Raw genomic sequence first — 20029 nt, forward strand, 5'->3', positions numbered from 1 at the left:
TTCTTATGCAGAGAAAAGAGACCCCACCAGCTTTTGTTAATGCTGTAATGATTCAGTTTGGGAATTAGAAAAGCTTTGTGAAGGTTTAATCGAGAGCTGAGAGCCTCCCTCTCTTTCTGCTCTTTTTAATACGCCAGAGGAAATACTGTCTACAGATGAAAAACTCCCAAGCTCTAACTGACCCCACCCAGTCTCTTCCTCTTCATTAAGTAATCATATTTTATAAGGCTATGCAAAACCAGCCAGCAGAGCCATACACAGGAGGTGCCCAGTGAAAGCAGTATTTCCCCAAAGAGGGTCAAATTTCCAACTTCTTCACCAGTATTTTTTATTCTCCTTGAATTATTTAAAATCAATAGCAATGATTTCGTTTTGAAAGCTACACAGAACAGGAATAAGCACGGGGATCTTAGATGATCTGTTTATATTCTGTGAGCCTTCATTTCTTTGCCTGTAAAATGGCTGCTTATATTATCTCTTCATAATTCGGAGATCTGGGATGCAGTAATTACCTCCTCCTTGGCTATATTGATGACTTCATATAGTATGATGTAACTCACAATAACCCCTTCAGGTTGACAGAGTAATTATTCCAACCTCTAGTTTAGAGGTGGAAAGTTCCTTCCTAGTTGTGATCTATTCCATTGCTTAATAGAGAAAAACTAAGATTGGTGAACTAGTTTTATAAGGAGTCCTAAAATAGTCTTCCGAGGCTAGTAATAAATTATTTGGGGTCTGTAATAAACAATGGTCCTTTTGGGGGGGGAGAGGGTACTAGGGATCAAACCCAGGCCTCAGTCATGCTAGTCAAGTGCTCTACCAAGGAGCCATACCCCAAACTTACAGTGAGAATATTTTAAGACTTAAGGTACTGGTCCTATTTCCTTCCAAAGTTCAATTGACACAATTATGATAAAAACAAATAGTAACCCAAGTTAAAAATAAAAAAGCAGGTAATAAATGTATCTTGAAAAATTGAATCTTACATTAAAATTTGTATTAAGCTTGTACTATAATAGCAACTTGTTGTATACTTTCACTTCAACTAACTTACTACATTTTTCCCTTAAAATAGGATCCAAATCATTTTAATATTAACTGTTTAATTTGTATTTAATTACCCTAATTACATCATCCAATTATAACGTGATATATTCTAATAATTTTGTTTTATACACACACACACACACACACATATATATATATATATGAAAAAGTTTGTACAGTTAATCAAAATTACCTTAAATGTCATTTATATGGGTATATTATAACTATATTGATATAGAAATATAAACATATATGTATATCACAGCTTTATCTTTCAAAGATGTCTTATTTATTCAAATTATTCCAAACTTAGTCCTGAAAGTATTGCATTGATTGACTTTTGATGATAGGCATTCAAGATAGAAAATACTAGAAACTCATTCATGAGAATGAAAAGAATTATAACTGCACAATTATATTATTTAAAAGTTATATACAATATTGGATGCAATTATTTCCACTCTGGTTTTACTATTCCCCAGGAAGTGTAAATATAGGCTTAATTTCATGAAATAGAAATAGTCAAAGTGCTTGAATTGAATAATTATATCAATCCAAGGATTTTAATTTTTTGTGATAAGTTTGTCTGATAGTAATCCCTTCACTAACCTACATATATCTCAAGGGCATTTTGAGATTAAAATCTAATTTAAAACGTGGTTAAGAAATGCCTTAACTAACTCCTTAGAGAAAAGGTCTAAAGTAAATCCAAAGAAATCATCACCAAAAGTCAATCAATGCAATACTTTGTATTTCTCTCCCAGAGAATAAAAACACAGGATGATGTTATTAGGCAAAAAATAAAAAGCAATCTATATTACACTCACAGTGAGTTTTTTTTTTACTATGTCTCATTTTATAAAAATCATTACATATGAACATACTTGCTCCCTTAAAAAGTATTAAACCAAGATTTAACATATAACACACACACACACACACACACACACACACACACATACACACACTTCACCAACCAACATGAAAATGTCCAAAGCATTCTTGATTTCCATACGTTACTCTCAAAAAACAAATGCATCATTATTTTAAGAATTAAAAAAGTGATAGTCATATTTCTACATCTAAAGTGGGATCTGTTCAATGTGTTCCCATAGCAACGTCTTCATTTGCTGTGTTAGTAACCATAGATTCACAGTCCTGGCAAGGCTTGGAAAGTACATAATTGAATGCTCTCATCATTCAGCAGGAAATTGAGGCCCAGATTCTGACTTGATGTGACTTATCCACCGTCAGCAGAGTAGCTGGGTCAGAACAAAAACATATGCTGGGCCTTCAATACCCCTCGTGTCATTCTGTCAATGAGACTCTACTGTCCCCCACTGTTCTAACCAAATGATACTAAAATTGCATAGAGACATGGTACTTTAAGGAATAAACTATACATTTTATGATTTCTTAGTACTATAAATAAAAAATAATCTTGTCTTTTTGGAGGACACCAAAATAACTGCTTTAGAAAGGGAAAAGTCAGTATTAAACTGTGACTTTTGTCTCCTTTATGTCTCAAATTGCTTTACTAGAAATTTTCGTGACTTTTACGAAAGGTCAGGGCATGGTGGTACATGCCTGTAATCCTAGTACTTGAGAGGTTGAAACAAGAGGATAACAGGTTCAAGACCACATGGGCAATTTAGAGAGGCTCTCAGCAATCTACCAAAAACCTGTTTCAAAACTAAAAATACAAGTGCTGGGTGTAGCTGGGAGATAGAATGCCTTTGGGTTCAATCCCAAGTACCACAACAAAACAAAACAACATCAAAAATATTTGTCTTGTTCAGGAATGCATGTTTTAGAGATAATAAGAAATGTGAAAATACAATCTTGAACCAATGATATCTAGAAAATATTTCATCGCTTCAATTTGCTAACCTCTGTAAGAATAAGAAATAGAAAAACTATAAGGAAAGGCGATGGCTTTATTTAATCTAATTTTTATCAAACCATAACAGATTCTTGAGTTTAGATCTGTGCTGCCCAGTGAGCCATTAGCTCCAGTGTTGAGGAATTGAAATGTGACATGCTGAACTGAGATTTGCTATATATGTAAAATACACAGCAAATTTCAAGAAAGACCAAGCCGGGCATGGTGGCACACACATGTAATCCCCACATTTGGGAGGCTGAGACAGGAAGATTGAGGTTCTAAGCCAGCCTCAGCTACTACTTAGTGAGGCCCTTTGCAACTCAGTGAGACCCTGTTTCTAAATAAAGAATAAAAAATAGGGATTGAGGTATAGCTTGAAGATAGAATGTCCCTGGGTTCGAACCCCAGTATAGCAACAAAAAAAAAAAAGAAAAGAAAAGAAAAAGAAAGACCACCCCTCAAAAAATGCAAAAATATCTCATTTTTTACACTACAATATGTTTAAATAATATTTATCAAGCACAAATAAAATGTATTATTGAACTTATTGTTATCTCTTTCTTTTTCCTTTTTTAAATTGAGCTATTAGGAAAAATATTGCTGAGACTGCTCTTGAATCTGCAATCCTCCCATGGTGGCCTCCCAAGTACTAGGGTTATAGGCATGCACCACCAAGCCCTGCTTCATTGCTCATTTCTAAAAATCCAGAATATCCTCTACATGATCGTTTGTAACCTTCAAGGAGATAATACTAATACTACTACTTAGACATAAGTTACTGGCAAGTAGGGTCTGTGAAAAGTTTAGATATGTTTCTCACCTAAGAAGCAGTAAACGTGAAGCTCTACTAAGGAATCATTAAGTTTTATGGCAGGTAAATAAACAAAGTTTTATGTAGTAAACTTATTTTTAGTTTCCAGGTAATGTCTTGAAAAATAAAAATTCTTAGAAATAGGCCTATAACTTGGTAAGAAGATACATACCAGTTGGCTCTCAGATACTGTGGAAGATGGTGATGAGAGATTTGCCTGCAAAACATAGTGTGAATTTAGGGAAATTAAAAATTTAATAAAATAATATCTATATTTTTAAGTATTTTGAAGTTATCTTATTAAAGGAATGCATACCTGTGGTGGGATTTTGCAAAGCATAAAGAAAGAGAAAAAGTATACCTACAAAGAATGATTTTTACATATTCCATACATTGCTTTATAACATTTTCCTATACATTTTATTTAACTCATATAATAGTGAATATAATATTTTATGCTGTTTTTCTTTATCATCTTCTTAAAATAAGCACTATCACAATGCCATTAAAAAGTCCTCAAGGTTACATAATATCTATATTTTGGTGTACTCTATTTTACTTAAGCATATGTGCATTCCTGATGTTTATATTTATTTATAGTAAATTTTTAAAGTACAGATCTTCCTTAAAATATCTTTATATTTAAAAGAGCGTAACAAAGTTTCATAATTTAGAAATGAAAATGATTTGGTGTTAACACTGTTTAAAAAGCAGGTTAATATTGCTCTTAATCATTGGTTCCTGTATTTCTGTTCTTTCATCTGAATTTAATTCCTTTATTTTTAAGAAATTTTATTTTATTATGGTAAATGCAATTAACATGATATCGGCACTCTTAATAAAATCGTAAACATATATTACAGTGTTGTCGACTATAGGTAACTGTTGGACAGCAGATCTCAAGAACTTTTTCAAATTGCTGAATTGAAACTTTTAAGCTCCTTGATTAGTATCTATATATATTTTTACTGACAGAAATGTTGTGATCATTTTTTCCAGATCGTATTGTCTTGGTTTTGTCAGAAAGTGTTTTCACTTTATCCCACTGAACATAGGATTTGAGGGCAGTGGTATTTTTCAGCCTTTTAAACATAATATTCCACTGGCTCTGTCTTCCGTTGCTGCTGGCAACCTAAATGCCGTAACTTGGTGGATCACCTGTCTTCACATTTGGTTATTGTTTAACATTTTTCCCCATAATGTAATTTTACTTTGATGTACCTAGGGATGGTTGCCAAAATCAAGGTTGTTAGGAGGAAGGACAAAAGAGGAAAAGAGAGAAAAGGGAAATTTTGATCAAAAGGTACAGATTAAGTTAGGATGCTGGAATCAGCTTTAGTGACCGCTCTGTATGGTGACCACTGTAAATATCCTAATGTAATATATGCTTGAAAATAACTGAAAGCAATTTTTAACATTCTCATCACAGGAAAGGATAAATTGATGACATGCTGAATATATTAATTGGTTTGGCTGAATCTTTGTATAGCATATACAGAGATCAGACATCACATTGCACTCCATAAATATACCTAATTGCTTGTTAATAAAAAAACTAATTTTTGACTTAAAATCTAATATGGCAGTCAGAAATTAAGAAAGTCAAAATTTCTAGCTTCAAAGGAACTCTATTGAAGAGTTAGATTATATAGGAATGAAAAGAGGTAAAGACTAAGAAAAGGAGAAAGAATTTGAAATTCATCAAAAAAATAAATTTTTTTAATGGACCACCAATTGTGCCAGGCCAACTTTGTAAAAACCATTTTACATTTTCATTTCCCAAAGATGTAATGTCAGATGTACACAAAGGACAACCGGGCTTGGTCACTGTCGAAAGTTGCTCTGCCATGCACCTTGCATTTGATAACTTCTCAGATGTCCATTACAAAGGATAAGTGCAAAGGAGGTCTATTCAAACTCCTCTGTCCTCCTCATTTAGCAGAACCCAGATAACTATCTTCCACTCCCTCCTCAGGCCCTTTCACACATAATTCAGAAATATTTCTAAACAGTTAACAAAAAAAAAGGAAAGAAATGAAAATGATTAACAGGTGGAATTTCTTGCTTAAATTGTACACAACCCTTCCTGTGACTCATCAAACCTCTGGCCTCCCTCTACAGGAGCAAGTCTGGACCTGGAGTTTGATATAAGTCATCTTTTACCCTAAGAAATATGACTGCACTTGTGCACATCGCCTCTGATAAAGCTCCAGCTTAGCAACGTCTCCAAGCATAGCAACAAGAAGAGTGTGTGAGCTGCTTAAATTGGAGAAGATGACCTTTATGTGAATAGCTGTATATACAGTGGCAAATATTCTTAATAATGTTTGACACATTTTTCAATATATTGTGATATTTGGGAAGCAATATACTTCCATTGTAATGACATTTTCTGTCCCTTGAGCTCATTATAATGAGTTCTTACCTGTATACTATCTAATATTCAATAAGCCTCTCTTTATTTCCCTGGCACTTAAAAGTAATTCATAAAATGTAGAGAGTTTATGGAATAAGTTGTTATCAATAGAATGTGATTCCAACTGAAGGTTTTTTGATAAACAGTAATATTGCTCTATTTTCTCAGGTTGCTTTTTTATTAAGAAAGCATACTGAGGTTTTGAATTATATGAATAAAATGAATTTATATTGGAAACAGTTAATAAAAGTAATAAATATTTACAAAGGCAAGTATAACAAGAAGAAAAAAATTCTTTTCCAAAGCTGATAGAATAAAATAAGAATAAAATAGAAATTTTAATAGAAAATTTATTTCTTTATATAGAGGGAAAGTACTTAAAATGATTGTCATGAAAATAATAATACATAAATGATCAGATAATTTATGCGTTAATTTATTTATATGTGACCTAAAGGCTTAGAAACAATAAAGCACTATTATTTGGGGGGTATGCTGGAGATTGTACCAGGGCATTCTGCTTCCCAGTTACACCCACAGCTCTATTTTATTTTTTATTTTGAAACAAGGTCTCTCTAAGTTACCATGTGTCATAGCACAGGACTCTGATTTCTGAAACTTGTTTTCTACCTCTGCAAAATAGAAACTTAGTAATAATAACACCTACTCGTAGGGTTGGTGCATGACTTAAATGAGATAGTGAAGATTTATTTGAAAGGTATGAATCATGAAAATTAGGTGAGAGACCAGAAGGGACTCAGAGGAGGGGGGGGGTGTATGAGAAAGAAAACAGACCAAATAATGTTATGTGCATCTACAAATATATCACAATGAATATCACTATTACATACAATTACAGTGCATGGATAATTTTCAAATTTGTTATTTTTGCTGAATTTAACATCCATTAAAAAAGAATAAACTGAAATATTGATAATAAATTATTCGACTCCACCCTATGAGTGGCTTAACAGCCAACTAGCTATTTAATATAGTTAGCCTGTTAAACATGTTAGCCTAATTTAATTTCTGTCACATTTAAAAGAGTCTCGATAAACATTGTTGGTGGGATTGCAAATTAGTGCAACCACTTTGGAAAACAGTATGGAGAATCCTCAGAAGAATGGGAATAAATCTACCATTCGGTACAGCAATACCACTTCTGGGTATCTACCCAAAAGAAAAGAAACTAAACTATCAAACTAATGCACGGGTATCTATGTTCATAGCTGCACAATTCACCATTGCCAAACTATGGAACCAGCCAAGATGTCCATCAACAGATGAATGGATTACAAAACTGTGGAATATGTACACAATGGAATTTTACTCAGGCATTAAAAGAAAACTCAATTACATCATTTTCAGGGAAATGGATGGAACTGGAGGACATTATGCTAAGTGAGATTGGTCAGTCACAAAAAATAAGAAATCAGATGCTTTCCCTAATATGTGAAAGCTAGGGAGAAATGGGTCATAGGAGGAACTCTAGATGAAAAAGGAAATTCTATAAAGGAGCAGACAAGACAACCTAAAGGAGGGGACGGGAGGGGGGAAGAAGGAAATTCTCTAAAACACACAATGAAAAATAAGTATTTCTCTTAAACACAGCAAATAAATAAATGAAAAAATAAAAATAAAAAATAAATAAAAGAGTCTCGATTAAATTTATTTAAAATCACCTACAAGTCAAGCCAGGTGTGCGTGGTGACACATGTTTGTAATCCGGCATTTGGGAGGCTGAGACAGGAGGATCACAATTCTCAGACAGCCTCCGCTCCTACTTAGTGAGGCCCTTTGCAACTCAATGAGACCCTGTTTCAAAACAAAGAATAAAAAATAGGGCTGAGGGTGTAGCTTGGAGGTAGAATGCCTCTGAGTTCCATCCCCAGTACTGAAAAAAATCAAAACAAACAAACAAACAAAAAACCCTACAATTCAGGTCAGGCACACCATGAATTGAAAGAAAACCTTGATTTAGTTTGAATTGATGATACTTTTACTGACCTTTGCTCAGCCTAAAACAAGGACTGTGAAATATCACAATCTGTTCAATGTAAAGACTCAAACATTGGTTTACATTGATTTCCTTTCTTTTAATTGAAAATCCTGTGAACATAATGATACATTGAAAACTAAGACCTTTGCAAGTTCGCTTTAACATGAATCAGCTCTTTGATCCGTCCTTTATCCCTACTAGAAAGTGCCCATGTTGCTCATTGACTATTTTAGTTGTTTACTGTCTGTCTTTTTCACTGGAATACAAGCTTCAGATATGGGACCTTGTCTAGTGCTGGGCAATGGGGCTGTTGTGGCAGCTTCATGAGGCTCCAGCATCCTCATCCTTTGTTTTTCTGCTTGGTCATTTGTAAATAATACCCCTCACACACTTATTTAAAAGAAAAAAAAGGAAGATAAGTAATACTTGTACTTTTTATATAACTGGATTTAATCTTGATAGAGAGTTAAAAAACAGAAACAAAAATACAAGAGAGACCAGGGCAGAAAACAATGATGATACGAGACAGAAAGGAAGGAAGAAGGGGGAACTAAAAGTGAGAGGATCTGTAGCAGGGCGTATGTTAGCGAAAGGGACAAAGCAGAGGAAGCCCCAGCCAGGCTCCCTGAGAAATGGCCACACGTTCGGAAACCAATTTTCTCAGCAAAACCCAAGCAGCTTTGTGCTCAAGACTGGAATAAGAGAAGGAGAGACCACGAAGAGATTTGTGCACCATAACCTGTATCTGTGGACGCCTTACCTCAACCCTCCATGAGAAGAAATATAGAACAAAGTAAGAAATAAGGTCAATAAAAGGATAAAATACAATGGGGATAAATTCAGAAAGTAAGCCACCATACTGAAAAAGGGATACATGGCTAGGACTTGGGGCTCCAGGAGCTGAGAGCTGCCTCTGTGACAGCCAATAAAAAAGGGGAGGGGAACTTCAGTCCTGCAACTGCAAGTCAGGTTTGTCTGCCAGATAAACTAGGGAGAAGGTCTGAGCCCCCTAGGACATCACAGCCTTGACCAACACCTGATTGCAGCCAGGTAAGACTCTGAGAACTCAGAAAACCTGACCCATGGAGATCCTGAGATGGTAAATTTATGTTGTTTATTATTTATTTGTTTGTTTGTTTATTTATTTATTTATTGGTACTAGGGATGGCACCCAGGGTCATGCGACCTCTGAGCTCTACCCCCTGCCTGATTTTTATTATTTTGAAACAAGGTCTCACTAAGTTGCAGAGGGCCTCACTAAGTAGCTGAGGCTGGCTACGAACCGTGGTCCTCTGGTCTCAGCCTCCCAAGTACTGGGATTACAGGCATGCGCCACCACAGCCGGCTCAAGTATGTGTTATTTAAAGCATATAAATGTGTGGCCGTGGTAATTTATTGTGCTGCAATGGAATATTAACATGAGGGCCAACTCTAGGGGTAGGGTGATGAGTGCAGAGAAGGTGAGAAGCAAGTTCTTCCAGAAAGGTATTTCAGGAAGGAGAACGCAACCAGACTTACCAAAAGATGATGGGCAGCCACGGGGTTCAGAGAGAATGGGGAGGAGAACCCAGGCTCCTCCTTCACGAAGTTCAAGTAGGCCTACAGCTGGGCATGGGGCTGGGGGCAGGCTTTATTCTGTTCATTGAGAACTACTGTAACAGTTCACTTATTAATGAGACAGATTCAGTGTTGAGGGAGATGTTGATAATACAAGAGAAGGAGATGGGAGATCCCCTGTATGGGAATAGATGCACGTCTTCTATCTATAATATCTGGGGTATTTCCCAACAAGAACAGGTCAAAATGCTCACTTATTCTGTGGTAATAAGCTCATTCAGTTTCAATGTAAACAGAAAGATTCTTCCTTCAAAACTGTTGAATCACAGGGTGTCTGATATTTCAGAAAATCAATTCTATTATCTGCCTTCTTTCCTTTTTAAAAAATAAAGAAATCCTAACGATTTAAAAAAAGAAATGGGACCTTGCCATTTCATTTATCCCTCTCACCTCTCAGGGACTCAAACAGGCAGACACTCAATAAACATTTGCCAGGTCAATGAGCAAAATGGGTAACTGGATAATAAAGCCAGAAAATACAAACTAATATTTCCACTAAGAATAATCCATGAATTCTATATGAAACTTCTTATAAGCCTCAAGAACTGAGGATTTGGGGTGGCCATTGCTAATTTGCTGAGGATACCTTCAAGGGTAATACACCCCCCCCCCGTCTCTAATTTCAGTTTTCCTTTGTTCAGCCTTCTCAGAAGTTGGTAAACCACACAATCCCCACTTTTGAGCTTAATATAAGAATCACTATGTTAATGGCACAGAGTACCAGCAAGTACGCACTCTACAGGCCTCCACTCTTTAAGGATTACTCCAAAGAGCTTCCAATCATTATGACACACAGCAGTGAAAGCTGCCCGGAAATGCTCTAAGCGGTGCTCCCGCCCATGTCTTGTAAACACAATTTCCTGAATGTGATGAAATGTAATGATTTCACCATGTTCATTATTTGCCTGAGGGAAATTCAAATGAAGTCAGAAATTCAGAAGCTGCGCTGATGACCTGGCCCAAAATGCACATTTAATAACTATTTGCTGTTGATGGTGATGGTGATGACAGAAACTACGTACCAGGAAAAAAAGCAATTGTAATTTAAGAGGAATAATTTACTAGTTGCTTCAGACTCAAAGTAAGTACTTGCTTAGAGGATAATCTTATTTCTTCCAGAAGGTGTGGGTCCGAAGCAGAAGTGAACCATATGATGAAAAATCAGTTATTAGGTGACTGAGGAATGGAAGGTGGGGCAAAGGTGTGTTCATCGAGGACACGCAGAGGATCATAGGTTCGAGGACAGCCTCAGCAGGTAGTGAGACTCTTACCGACTCCTTGTATTCACTCATGAGTGTGTGAGTTCTTATCTACAAATCTATTATTGATCTTTTTCCTCACGAGTGGAATTTAGCTTATTTGAGGATTGAAATGCGGGAGAGCAACGTATGAGTCAATCAATGAAGCTGGTGATTCCAACAGAAATGGGCAAGTCTTAATGCTTGAAATATATGAGCTGACTCTGATGACGAGCACAATAAGCTCGTCAAAAATAAAAATGTCATCTAAGCTTTGATAATGAGGCAGAACCAAGTGTTTATCAAAACCAATCAAACTAGACTATACATAAGAAGGAATTTATTTGATAAGCTTATCTGAAGTTTCATCCCTGATATAACCTAATTTTCCATATCTGGGCCAATCATCCCCTTCAACTCCTTTCCACATATAGATGGATGAAAGATAGAAAGATGGAAGGATAGATAGATGTAGAGAGATATATAAGCTAAGCCAGGTGTGGTGGTGCATGCTATCATCCCAGTACTTGGGAGGCTGAGACAGGAGGATGATCATTTGGAGGACAGCCTCAGCAAGTAGTGAAACTCTTGTCAACATACTAAGAGACCTTGTTTCAAAATAAAAGTAAAATAGGGCTGGGGGTGGTATCTCAGAGGTAGAATGCCCTGGGTTTACATAGTTGAGTTGCCACTAAAACATGTACAGGCATCTATTTAAAAAGCAACCTGCATAGCCAGGCGTGGTGGCTCACGCTTGTAATCCCCGCACTTGGGAGGCGGACACAGGAGGATCGCACAGGTTCGAAGCCAGCCACACTGGCTTAAGAGACCCTGTTTCCAAATAAAAAGTATAAAATAGGTCTGGGAGTGTAGCCCTGAGGTAGAAGGGTTTCCAGGAACCCCAGTACCACCAAAATAATAATAATAATAATAATAATAATAATAATAATAATAATAATAGTAATAAAGCATGCATAATAATAAAAGTACTTACATATTTGGTTTCTCGACCAGCTGCCCTTGGGAGAGTTGTTGGTGTCTGAATGAAAATAAAAATAATTATACTTCTGAATAACACATACATTTATTAACTTCTGAAGCCATTGAGCCTTTTTAACCATTACTCCCTCTTTTTTTATGCCAACTCCCCTTTATTTTAAAAATTACATTATTAAACCATATCATTTAATTATTCTGTTTTCCATTAGTCATCCCTTCCTTATTAGTGATGTTAGTTGCTGGGTCCAATAGTTCCTGCAGCACATTTCTTTCATAATTTTTGACTCTCAAAATTCAGGTAAAAATCTCTGGTCTCTCAGTTCCTTGAGCTACTCAAACCCAAGACATTCTCACCCACTTTTCTTCAATCATTCTCTCCCAAGACCATTCCCAGGCTTCACTTTCTCCAGTAGCGTGGAGAACCAGTGGAATTTCTGTTTCATGGGCCACTCTCAGAACCCTGCCTCCCGCCCACTTCTCCATTACTCTAGTGCCCTGAGGCCACCTCTGCTCCCTTGTGATTTGCAAGTTACTGACCCGAAACATCTTATTCTGGTGTTATTACCTATTAGTTCTCATGCATTTCATATTCTCCAAAACATTCAAACAACAACACTAGATGGTCTTTACCACTCACTTTTCCCCATGACTATATTGAAAAGCAAAATGTTTCTGAGGAAATTCAATCAGACTGGATTGCTTCATTTTAAGTCAATAATTATCAGCTTCTAATGCGCATTCAATTCTGCCTGGGAAAACTTTAATTTTTCTTTTATAGGCCCACTTTTAGAGATGAGAGGGCTACTTGATTACTTCATCTATTCAACAAATATGTATCGTGTATCCTGCCTGCTAGACACTGTCTTAGACCCCGGGGATTTAGCACTAACTAAACAAAAGAGGAAAAGACATTCTGTCCTTGGGTTGCTCATTCTCTGGCAGGAGCAAAATTAAACAATACAATGATAAATAAGTAAATTATACATTGTATTGTGGAAATGCAATACAAATATAGAAATAATTTTGTGCCTACGGTAATACATTCTTCCAGAGGAGATTTTCTTTGTTTCTTCCAAATACCTTGTACTTTTCTAATAAGACCCAGATGCTAAGGAGGTCAAAAGAGCTTTTAAATAGGATGATTGATGTCAGGAAGGTGGTCTTGGAACACTGATTTGAAAGAGGTGAGGGGTGTTGTCTCTGTGGATATCTAGATGAAGAGTATTTCAATAAGAGGAGGTAAGTAGAACGTTTCTGTGGTGGATTTCTTCTCCTGTGAATGATGGATAGAAAATTCAAAGCAATCCTTCCATAAGGGACAATAAAAATACTAAGCAAAATATTGGAAAGTATTCTATGAAAGATATTAGTGAACTAAAAAAGAGGAATGATTACTGATCACTCAAGAGAAGATGGGAATTTGAAAAGAGAAAGCTAACATTTGAGACTAGCTTTTGTGATAAGCCATGAGAAGCTTACCCAACTTTTGTTATCTTAGAAATATAGGAAGATACAGGTCAGAGGCCAGTGTGCCTGCCAAGAATAGACTGAGCCCTAAGAATAGAAATGATCCAGAAAGTTGATATGGTCTTCAGCCTGGCCTCAAGTTATCTGAAAATTATTGCCTAGAAAATATAATCTTAAAACCTTAAATTAAGGTAATCCTTTGTGGGAAGCATTACCAATGTTTGATAGGAGACTCTATAGAAAGATAATATCATCCAAGGTCTCAAGTAGGCTTTTTTGCATATGTGGTACTGGAGATTGAACCTAGGGATATTCTATCTCTGAGCGACACCTCCAGGCCTTTTTATTTTTTTGTTTTGAAATGGTCCTGCTAGGTTGTTAAGAGTCTCACTATGGTACTGAAGTTGTTCTGGAACCTGAGATCCTACTGCCTCAGCCTCCCAAGTACTAGGACTACAAAGCATGTGACACCATTCCTGACTTCAAATAATTTCTGTAAAGAAATTTTCAGATAGAATATTTATCACACAATCAGATTCTAATATACAAAAAGATGAGGTGATGTGAAAGAGAATTAGTAGAAATAATAAACAACCAAAAGAAAAAGACAGAGAATAAATAAACTTGTTTTCTCAGAACCAGGTTGTGAAACAAGCCATATTTCACAAACCACACACATGATTTTGGAGATAAAAGTTAATCCTGTAAATTTTTACAGCAAACTGGTAACTATACAGTGCAGTAGAACTAATTTTTAAAAAGTAGAGACTTCCGGTAAGATGGCGACCGAGGAAAGCGGCACTTACAAGTCCCGCTAACAATCGAACTCTATTACCACAAAACCAGCTCCTTTCAGAGCCAGAAAACACCACCAGCAAAGAAATAAAAACGGTAAATACAAGGGACAGAGAAAAAGGGCTGGAAAAACAAGACACCAGAAAAAAACCAGCCCGAAGGGCCGCGCCCGCCACGGCGCCAAGCGGCCGGAGGAGCCGGAGCGGCCAGAGCCGCAGCGCAGAGAAGTCAGACATAAATCCCAACACAATAATACTGGGAGACTTCAACACACCTCTCACAATACTAGACCGATCTTCCAGACAAAGGGTCAGTAAAGATGTCTCAGAACTAAAGAACACCATTAACCAAATGGACCTGTTGGACACATATAGAATATTTCACCCAACTACAGCAGAGTTCACATTTTTCTCAGCTGCTCATTGAACCTTCTCCAAAATAGATCACATCCTGGGACACAAAATGAGCACTAGCAAATTTAAAAAATGTTACATACTTCCCTGTGTCATTTCAGACCATAATGGAATGAAACTAGAAATCAACTATAAGAAGACCCAAAGAAACAACATAAACATGTGGAGGCTGAACACCACACTTCTGAATGAAGAATGGGTCATAGAAGATGTAAGAGGTGAAATCAAGAAATTTCTAGAAACAAATGAAAATAAAGAAACAACATATCAAAACCTCTGGGACACTTTGAAGGCAGTATTAAGAGGAAAATTTATAGCACTGAGTGCTCACATAAGAAAAACAGAAAATCTTCAAATACATAGCCTTACAACACACCTCAAAGCCCTTGAAAAGCAGGAATAATTGAACCCCAAAGCCAGCAGAAGACAGGAAATTATTAAAATTAGAGCAGAAATTAATGAAATAGAGAATAAAAAAGCAATACAGAAAATCAACAAAACCAAAAGCTGCTTTCTTGAAAAGATTAACAAGATTGATAAACCACTGGCCAACCTAACTAAAAAAAAGAGAGAATCAACCCAAATTATGAGGATAAGGGATGAAAAAGGAGACATTACTACTGACAGTGTAGAAATCCAGAGGATTATCAGAAACTACTTTGAAAAACTATACTCCAACAAAATGGAAAATCTGGAGGAAATCAACAACTTCCTAGATAAATACAACCTTCCTAAACTGAGTCAAGAAGATATAGAACACTTAAACCAACCAATAACAATCAAAGAGATTGAAACAACAATAAAGAGCTTACCATCAAAGAAAAGCCCAGGACCAGATGGTTTTTCAAGTGAATTCTATAAAACCTTTACAGAAGAGCTAATCCCAATACTACTCAAACTATTTCGGGAAATAGAAAAAACCGGGACTCTCCCAAATAAATTCTATGAAGCCAACATCACACTAATACCCAAACCGAATAAAGACAGTCCAAGGAAGGAAAACTACAGGCCTATATCTCTGATGAACTTGGATGCAAAACTATTAAACATAATACTAGCAACACGTATTCAAAACCACATCAAGAAAATCATTCATCACGACCAGGTAGGGTTCATCCCAGGGATGCAAGGCTGGTTTAATATACGAAAATCAATCCATGTAATTTATCATATACACAGAATCAAAGACAAAAACCACATGATCACCTCAATAGATGCTGAAAAAGCATTTGATAAAATTCAACATCCATTTATGAGAAAAACACTGCAGAGAATTGGAATAGAAGGAACATATCTCAACATTATTAAGGCAATCTACAACAAGCCCACTGCCAGCATCATATTAAATGGGGAAAAACTTCAAGAATTCCCCCTAAAAACTGGAACGAGACAAGGATGTCCACTATCACCACTTCTCTTCAATATAGTACTAGAGACTCTAGCCAGAGCAATAAGGCAAGAAAAGGAAATCAAAGGAGTACAAATAGGAAAAGAAGAACTCAAACTTTCACTATTTGCTGATGACATGATACTATATTTAGAAAACCCAACAAACTCAACCAAAAGGCTTATAGAACTGATCAACAAATTCAGCAAAGTATCTGGATACAAAATCAATCTTAAAAAATCAGAAGCTTTCCTGTACACCAACCATAAATCCACTGAAAAAGAAATTCAGTAAACACTTCCACTTAGGATCTCCCACAAAAAAATAAAATACCTAGGAATAAATTTGACCAAGGAGGTAAAAGATCTCTACAAAGAAAATTATAAAACACTGAAAAAAGAAATCGAAGAAGATCTTAGAAGATGGAAAGATCTTCCATGTTCATGGATTGGCAGAATAAATATCATTAAAATGGCCATCCTCCCAAAAGTGATCTACAGATTTAATGCAATGCCCATTAAACTACCAAGATCATTCCTCATAGACATAGAAAAATCAGTCCTTAAATTTATCTGGAATAACAAAAAGCCCAGAATAGCCAAGGTAGTTCTCAGTAACAAAAACCACACAGGAGGAATCACAATACCTGACTTTAAACTATACTACAAAGCCATTGTAATAAAAACAGCATGGTACTGGCAAAAGAACAGATATATAGACCAATGGAGCAGAATAGAAGACCCAGAAACAAGCCCACACACTCTCAGCCAATTGATTTTTGATAAAGGGGCCAAAAACATACACTGGAAAAAAGATAGCCTCTTCAACAAATGGTGTTGGCAAAACTGGTTAACCATATGCAGAAAATTGGATGTTAATCCCACTTTTTCACCCTGTACAAAAGTCAACTCACGATGGATCAAAGACTTGGAAATTAAACCAGAGACTTTGAAGCTCCTTGAAGAGGGCATAGGTCCAACACTACAACACATAGGCACAGACAAACATTTCCTCAATAAGACCCCAAAGGCACAACAAATTAAAAGGAGAATCAATACATGGGATTGCATGAAACTGAAGAGCTTCTGTTCAGCAAAGGAAACTATCAAGAACCTCAATCGAGAGCCAACAGAATGGGAGAAGATTTTTGCCACCTACCCCTCCGATAGAGGACTAATATCTAGAATATACAGAGAACTCAAGAAACTCAACACTAAGAAAACAAAGCATCCAATAACAAAATGGGCAAATGAACTAAATAGACACTTCACAAAAGAAGAAATTCAAATGGCCAATAAATGCATGAAAAAATGCTCAACATCACTGGCAATCAGAGATGCAAATCAAAACTACCCTGAGATTTCACCTAACTCCAACTAGAATGGCAATCATTCAAAACACAAACAACAACAGATGCTGGCGAGGATGTGGAGAAGTGGGAACTCTAAGACATTGTTGGTGGGATTGCAAATTAGTGCAACCACTTTGGAAAACAGTATGGAGAATCCTCAGAAGAATGGGAACACACCTACCATTTGATCCAGCAATACCACTGTTGGTTATCTACCCAAAAGAAAAGAAACCAAACTACCAAACTAATGCATGTGTATCTATGTTCATAGCTGCACAATTCACCATAGCCAAACTATGGAACCAGCCAAGATGTCCATCAACAGATGAATGGATTACAAAACTGTGGGATATGTACACAATGGAATTTTACTCAGCCATCAAAAAAAAACTCAATTACGTCATTTCCAGGGAAATGGATGGAACTGGAGGACATTATGCTAAGTGAGATTAGTCAGTCACAAAAAATAAGAAATCAGATGCTTTCCCTAATATGTGAGAGTTAGGGAGAAAAGAGGAGCAAACAAGATAACCTAAAGGAAGAGAAAGGAGGGGGAAGAGAAAAATGTCTAAAGCACACAATGTACTTAAACATATCGAAGTCAATCACTAAGCCAAGCAAGGAAGGGAGGGACGGGGAGGGAATGGGGTGGTATTTGGGTAGGGGTTAAATCAGCGATGAGTACATGTTTATACACACAAGTTTTTTACCCCAATAAGTTGTGTGAATATAATGCACCAATAAAAAAATAAATTAAAAAAAATAAAAAATAAAAAGTAGAAATTGTGCCAAGACAGGAGCATGTATTATATATAAAGGCACAAGTGGACTGTCAGGGCTGAAATGAAAGAGGGTACAAGGAATAATACGGTCCTTCTGGAACCTTGCAAGGAATTTGGCTAGCATCCTGAGGGAGTGTGCTAACTTTAAGTGGAGGAGGGTCATAATCTGACTAAAATTTTAAAAAAACCTTCCTGGTTGTGTTTAAAATGGAGTATAGTTGGGCTGGGTATATAATTCAGTGGTAAAGCACTCCCCTAGCTCACTGGAAGTCTTGGGTTTAAGCCAAGCAACACGTCTTAGGTTTAAGCCCTAGTAACACACACACACACACACACACACACACACACACACACACACACCACTAGTGAGGCTTAGATATAAGAATAAAGCTACTGTGCTATCCAGCAAAAAAAAATGTTTGCTTAATAGTGTATAAGATATGAAATAATCATAGTCTGAATAAATCCCAAGTTATGGTGACAGGATTTCTAACAAAAGAAGTGGAATGTGAGAGAAAGAATAAAACTTGATGCAAAGTTCCTGGCTGGCCTTGAGCAAATAAGGCTGAAAATTTGTCTCTGGAGATGGGAAGGCAGCATATGGCATCACTTTTGTAGGAGGAAACCTAGAGTCATCCTAACACATATCAAGTTTGACACATGTGTTATAAACCTACATGGAAATAAATAGTAGGTTGGAAGTCTGAAGTGTGGAAGAGAATCCTGGACTAGGGCTACGCATTAGAGAATTGTTGAATTATACTTTGCTTTTAAAACATGGGGAAAAGTTGAAATACTAACATTAGAAATAAGATGTCCAAGGACTGATCCAAAGACTCCCCAGCCTTAATAGTTTGGGGGAAAGTGACTAAGACATAATAATGAGACGGGACGTAAGAGAAAAAAATGAGAAGACATGATGCTCTAAAAGACACTGGAGAGAAATATACAAGAGAGGAGGAAGCAATCAACAGATTTACATCCTCATTAGGACTTAGAGCCATGAGCTGGTTGCCGAGAACCTTGGGGAAAACGTTTGTGACAGCATACAGGACGAGACTAACAAAAGAGCCAGGAAGGACACTGAAAACAGACCCTGTAAGGTTTGTTCAACATTTTCAAAGTCATTCGCCTCATACCTTTTCCTACTAATCCCAATCACTTGTCATTATTATTTTTAGTATAGTACTGGGAAATTGAACCTAGGGGCATTCTGCCTCTGAACTACACCCCCAGCCTATTTATTATTTATTTATTTATTTATTTATTTATTTAATTTTGAAACAGAACCTTGCTGAGTTTCTGGGGCTGGTCTTGAATTTGTAATCCTCCTGTCACACCCTGCCAAGTATAGGGATTACAGGCATGTGCCCGGCTACCTCAGACATTTTTTTTTAAGTAAATATGCTTGCTAACTACTATAGTAATCATGTGTAATCGTTCAACAACAAGTGCCCATGTCTGTGCTATGCTATCCAAATTGAAAGGTATGTAGCTTTGGTACTCACACCAGAGGCAATATAATTGTATCTTTTGGTTTTATCTCCAAGGATAAGACATAAAGACAGTCAAGTTAGCTAATCAGCTTAGAGAAATTTGAATTTCCATGGAAAAAATAATAAGGTATCTGAAAATACAAATACTTCAAAAGAAAACAATTGCTTATCCATTCTATACTAGGTTTTTTTCTCAAGAAAAATGAAAAAGCAGGGTGTGGTCATGCATGCCTGTAATTCCAAATAATCCCAGTACTTGGGAGTCTGAGACAGGAGGATCACAAGTTTGAGAACAGCCTCAACAATTTAGCAAGACCCTGCTTCAA

General features: G+C 36.4%; 1 protein-coding gene across 1 annotated transcript in view; it reads right to left on the reverse strand.

Annotated features, from left to right (window-relative positions):
* MLIP (muscular LMNA interacting protein) overlaps window positions 1-20029 on the reverse strand; it is a gene marked incomplete at its 3' end in the record, with an annotated part of 157447 nt that overhangs the window by 69134 nt on the left and 68284 nt on the right. The window contains exons 9-10 of the mRNA XM_080700067.1: window positions 12008-12052; window positions 3916-3960 (exon numbers count right to left, since the gene is read on the reverse strand). Of these exons, the coding sequence (XP_080556193.1) occupies window positions 3916-3960; window positions 12008-12052 (90 nt within the window). The remainder of the gene's footprint in view (window positions 1-3915; window positions 3961-12007; window positions 12053-20029) is intronic.

This window comes from Muscardinus avellanarius (genome assembly GCF_963383645.1).
Source record: "Muscardinus avellanarius genome assembly, chromosome: 8".
Lineage (NCBI taxonomy): Eukaryota > Metazoa > Chordata > Mammalia > Rodentia > Gliridae > Muscardinus > Muscardinus avellanarius.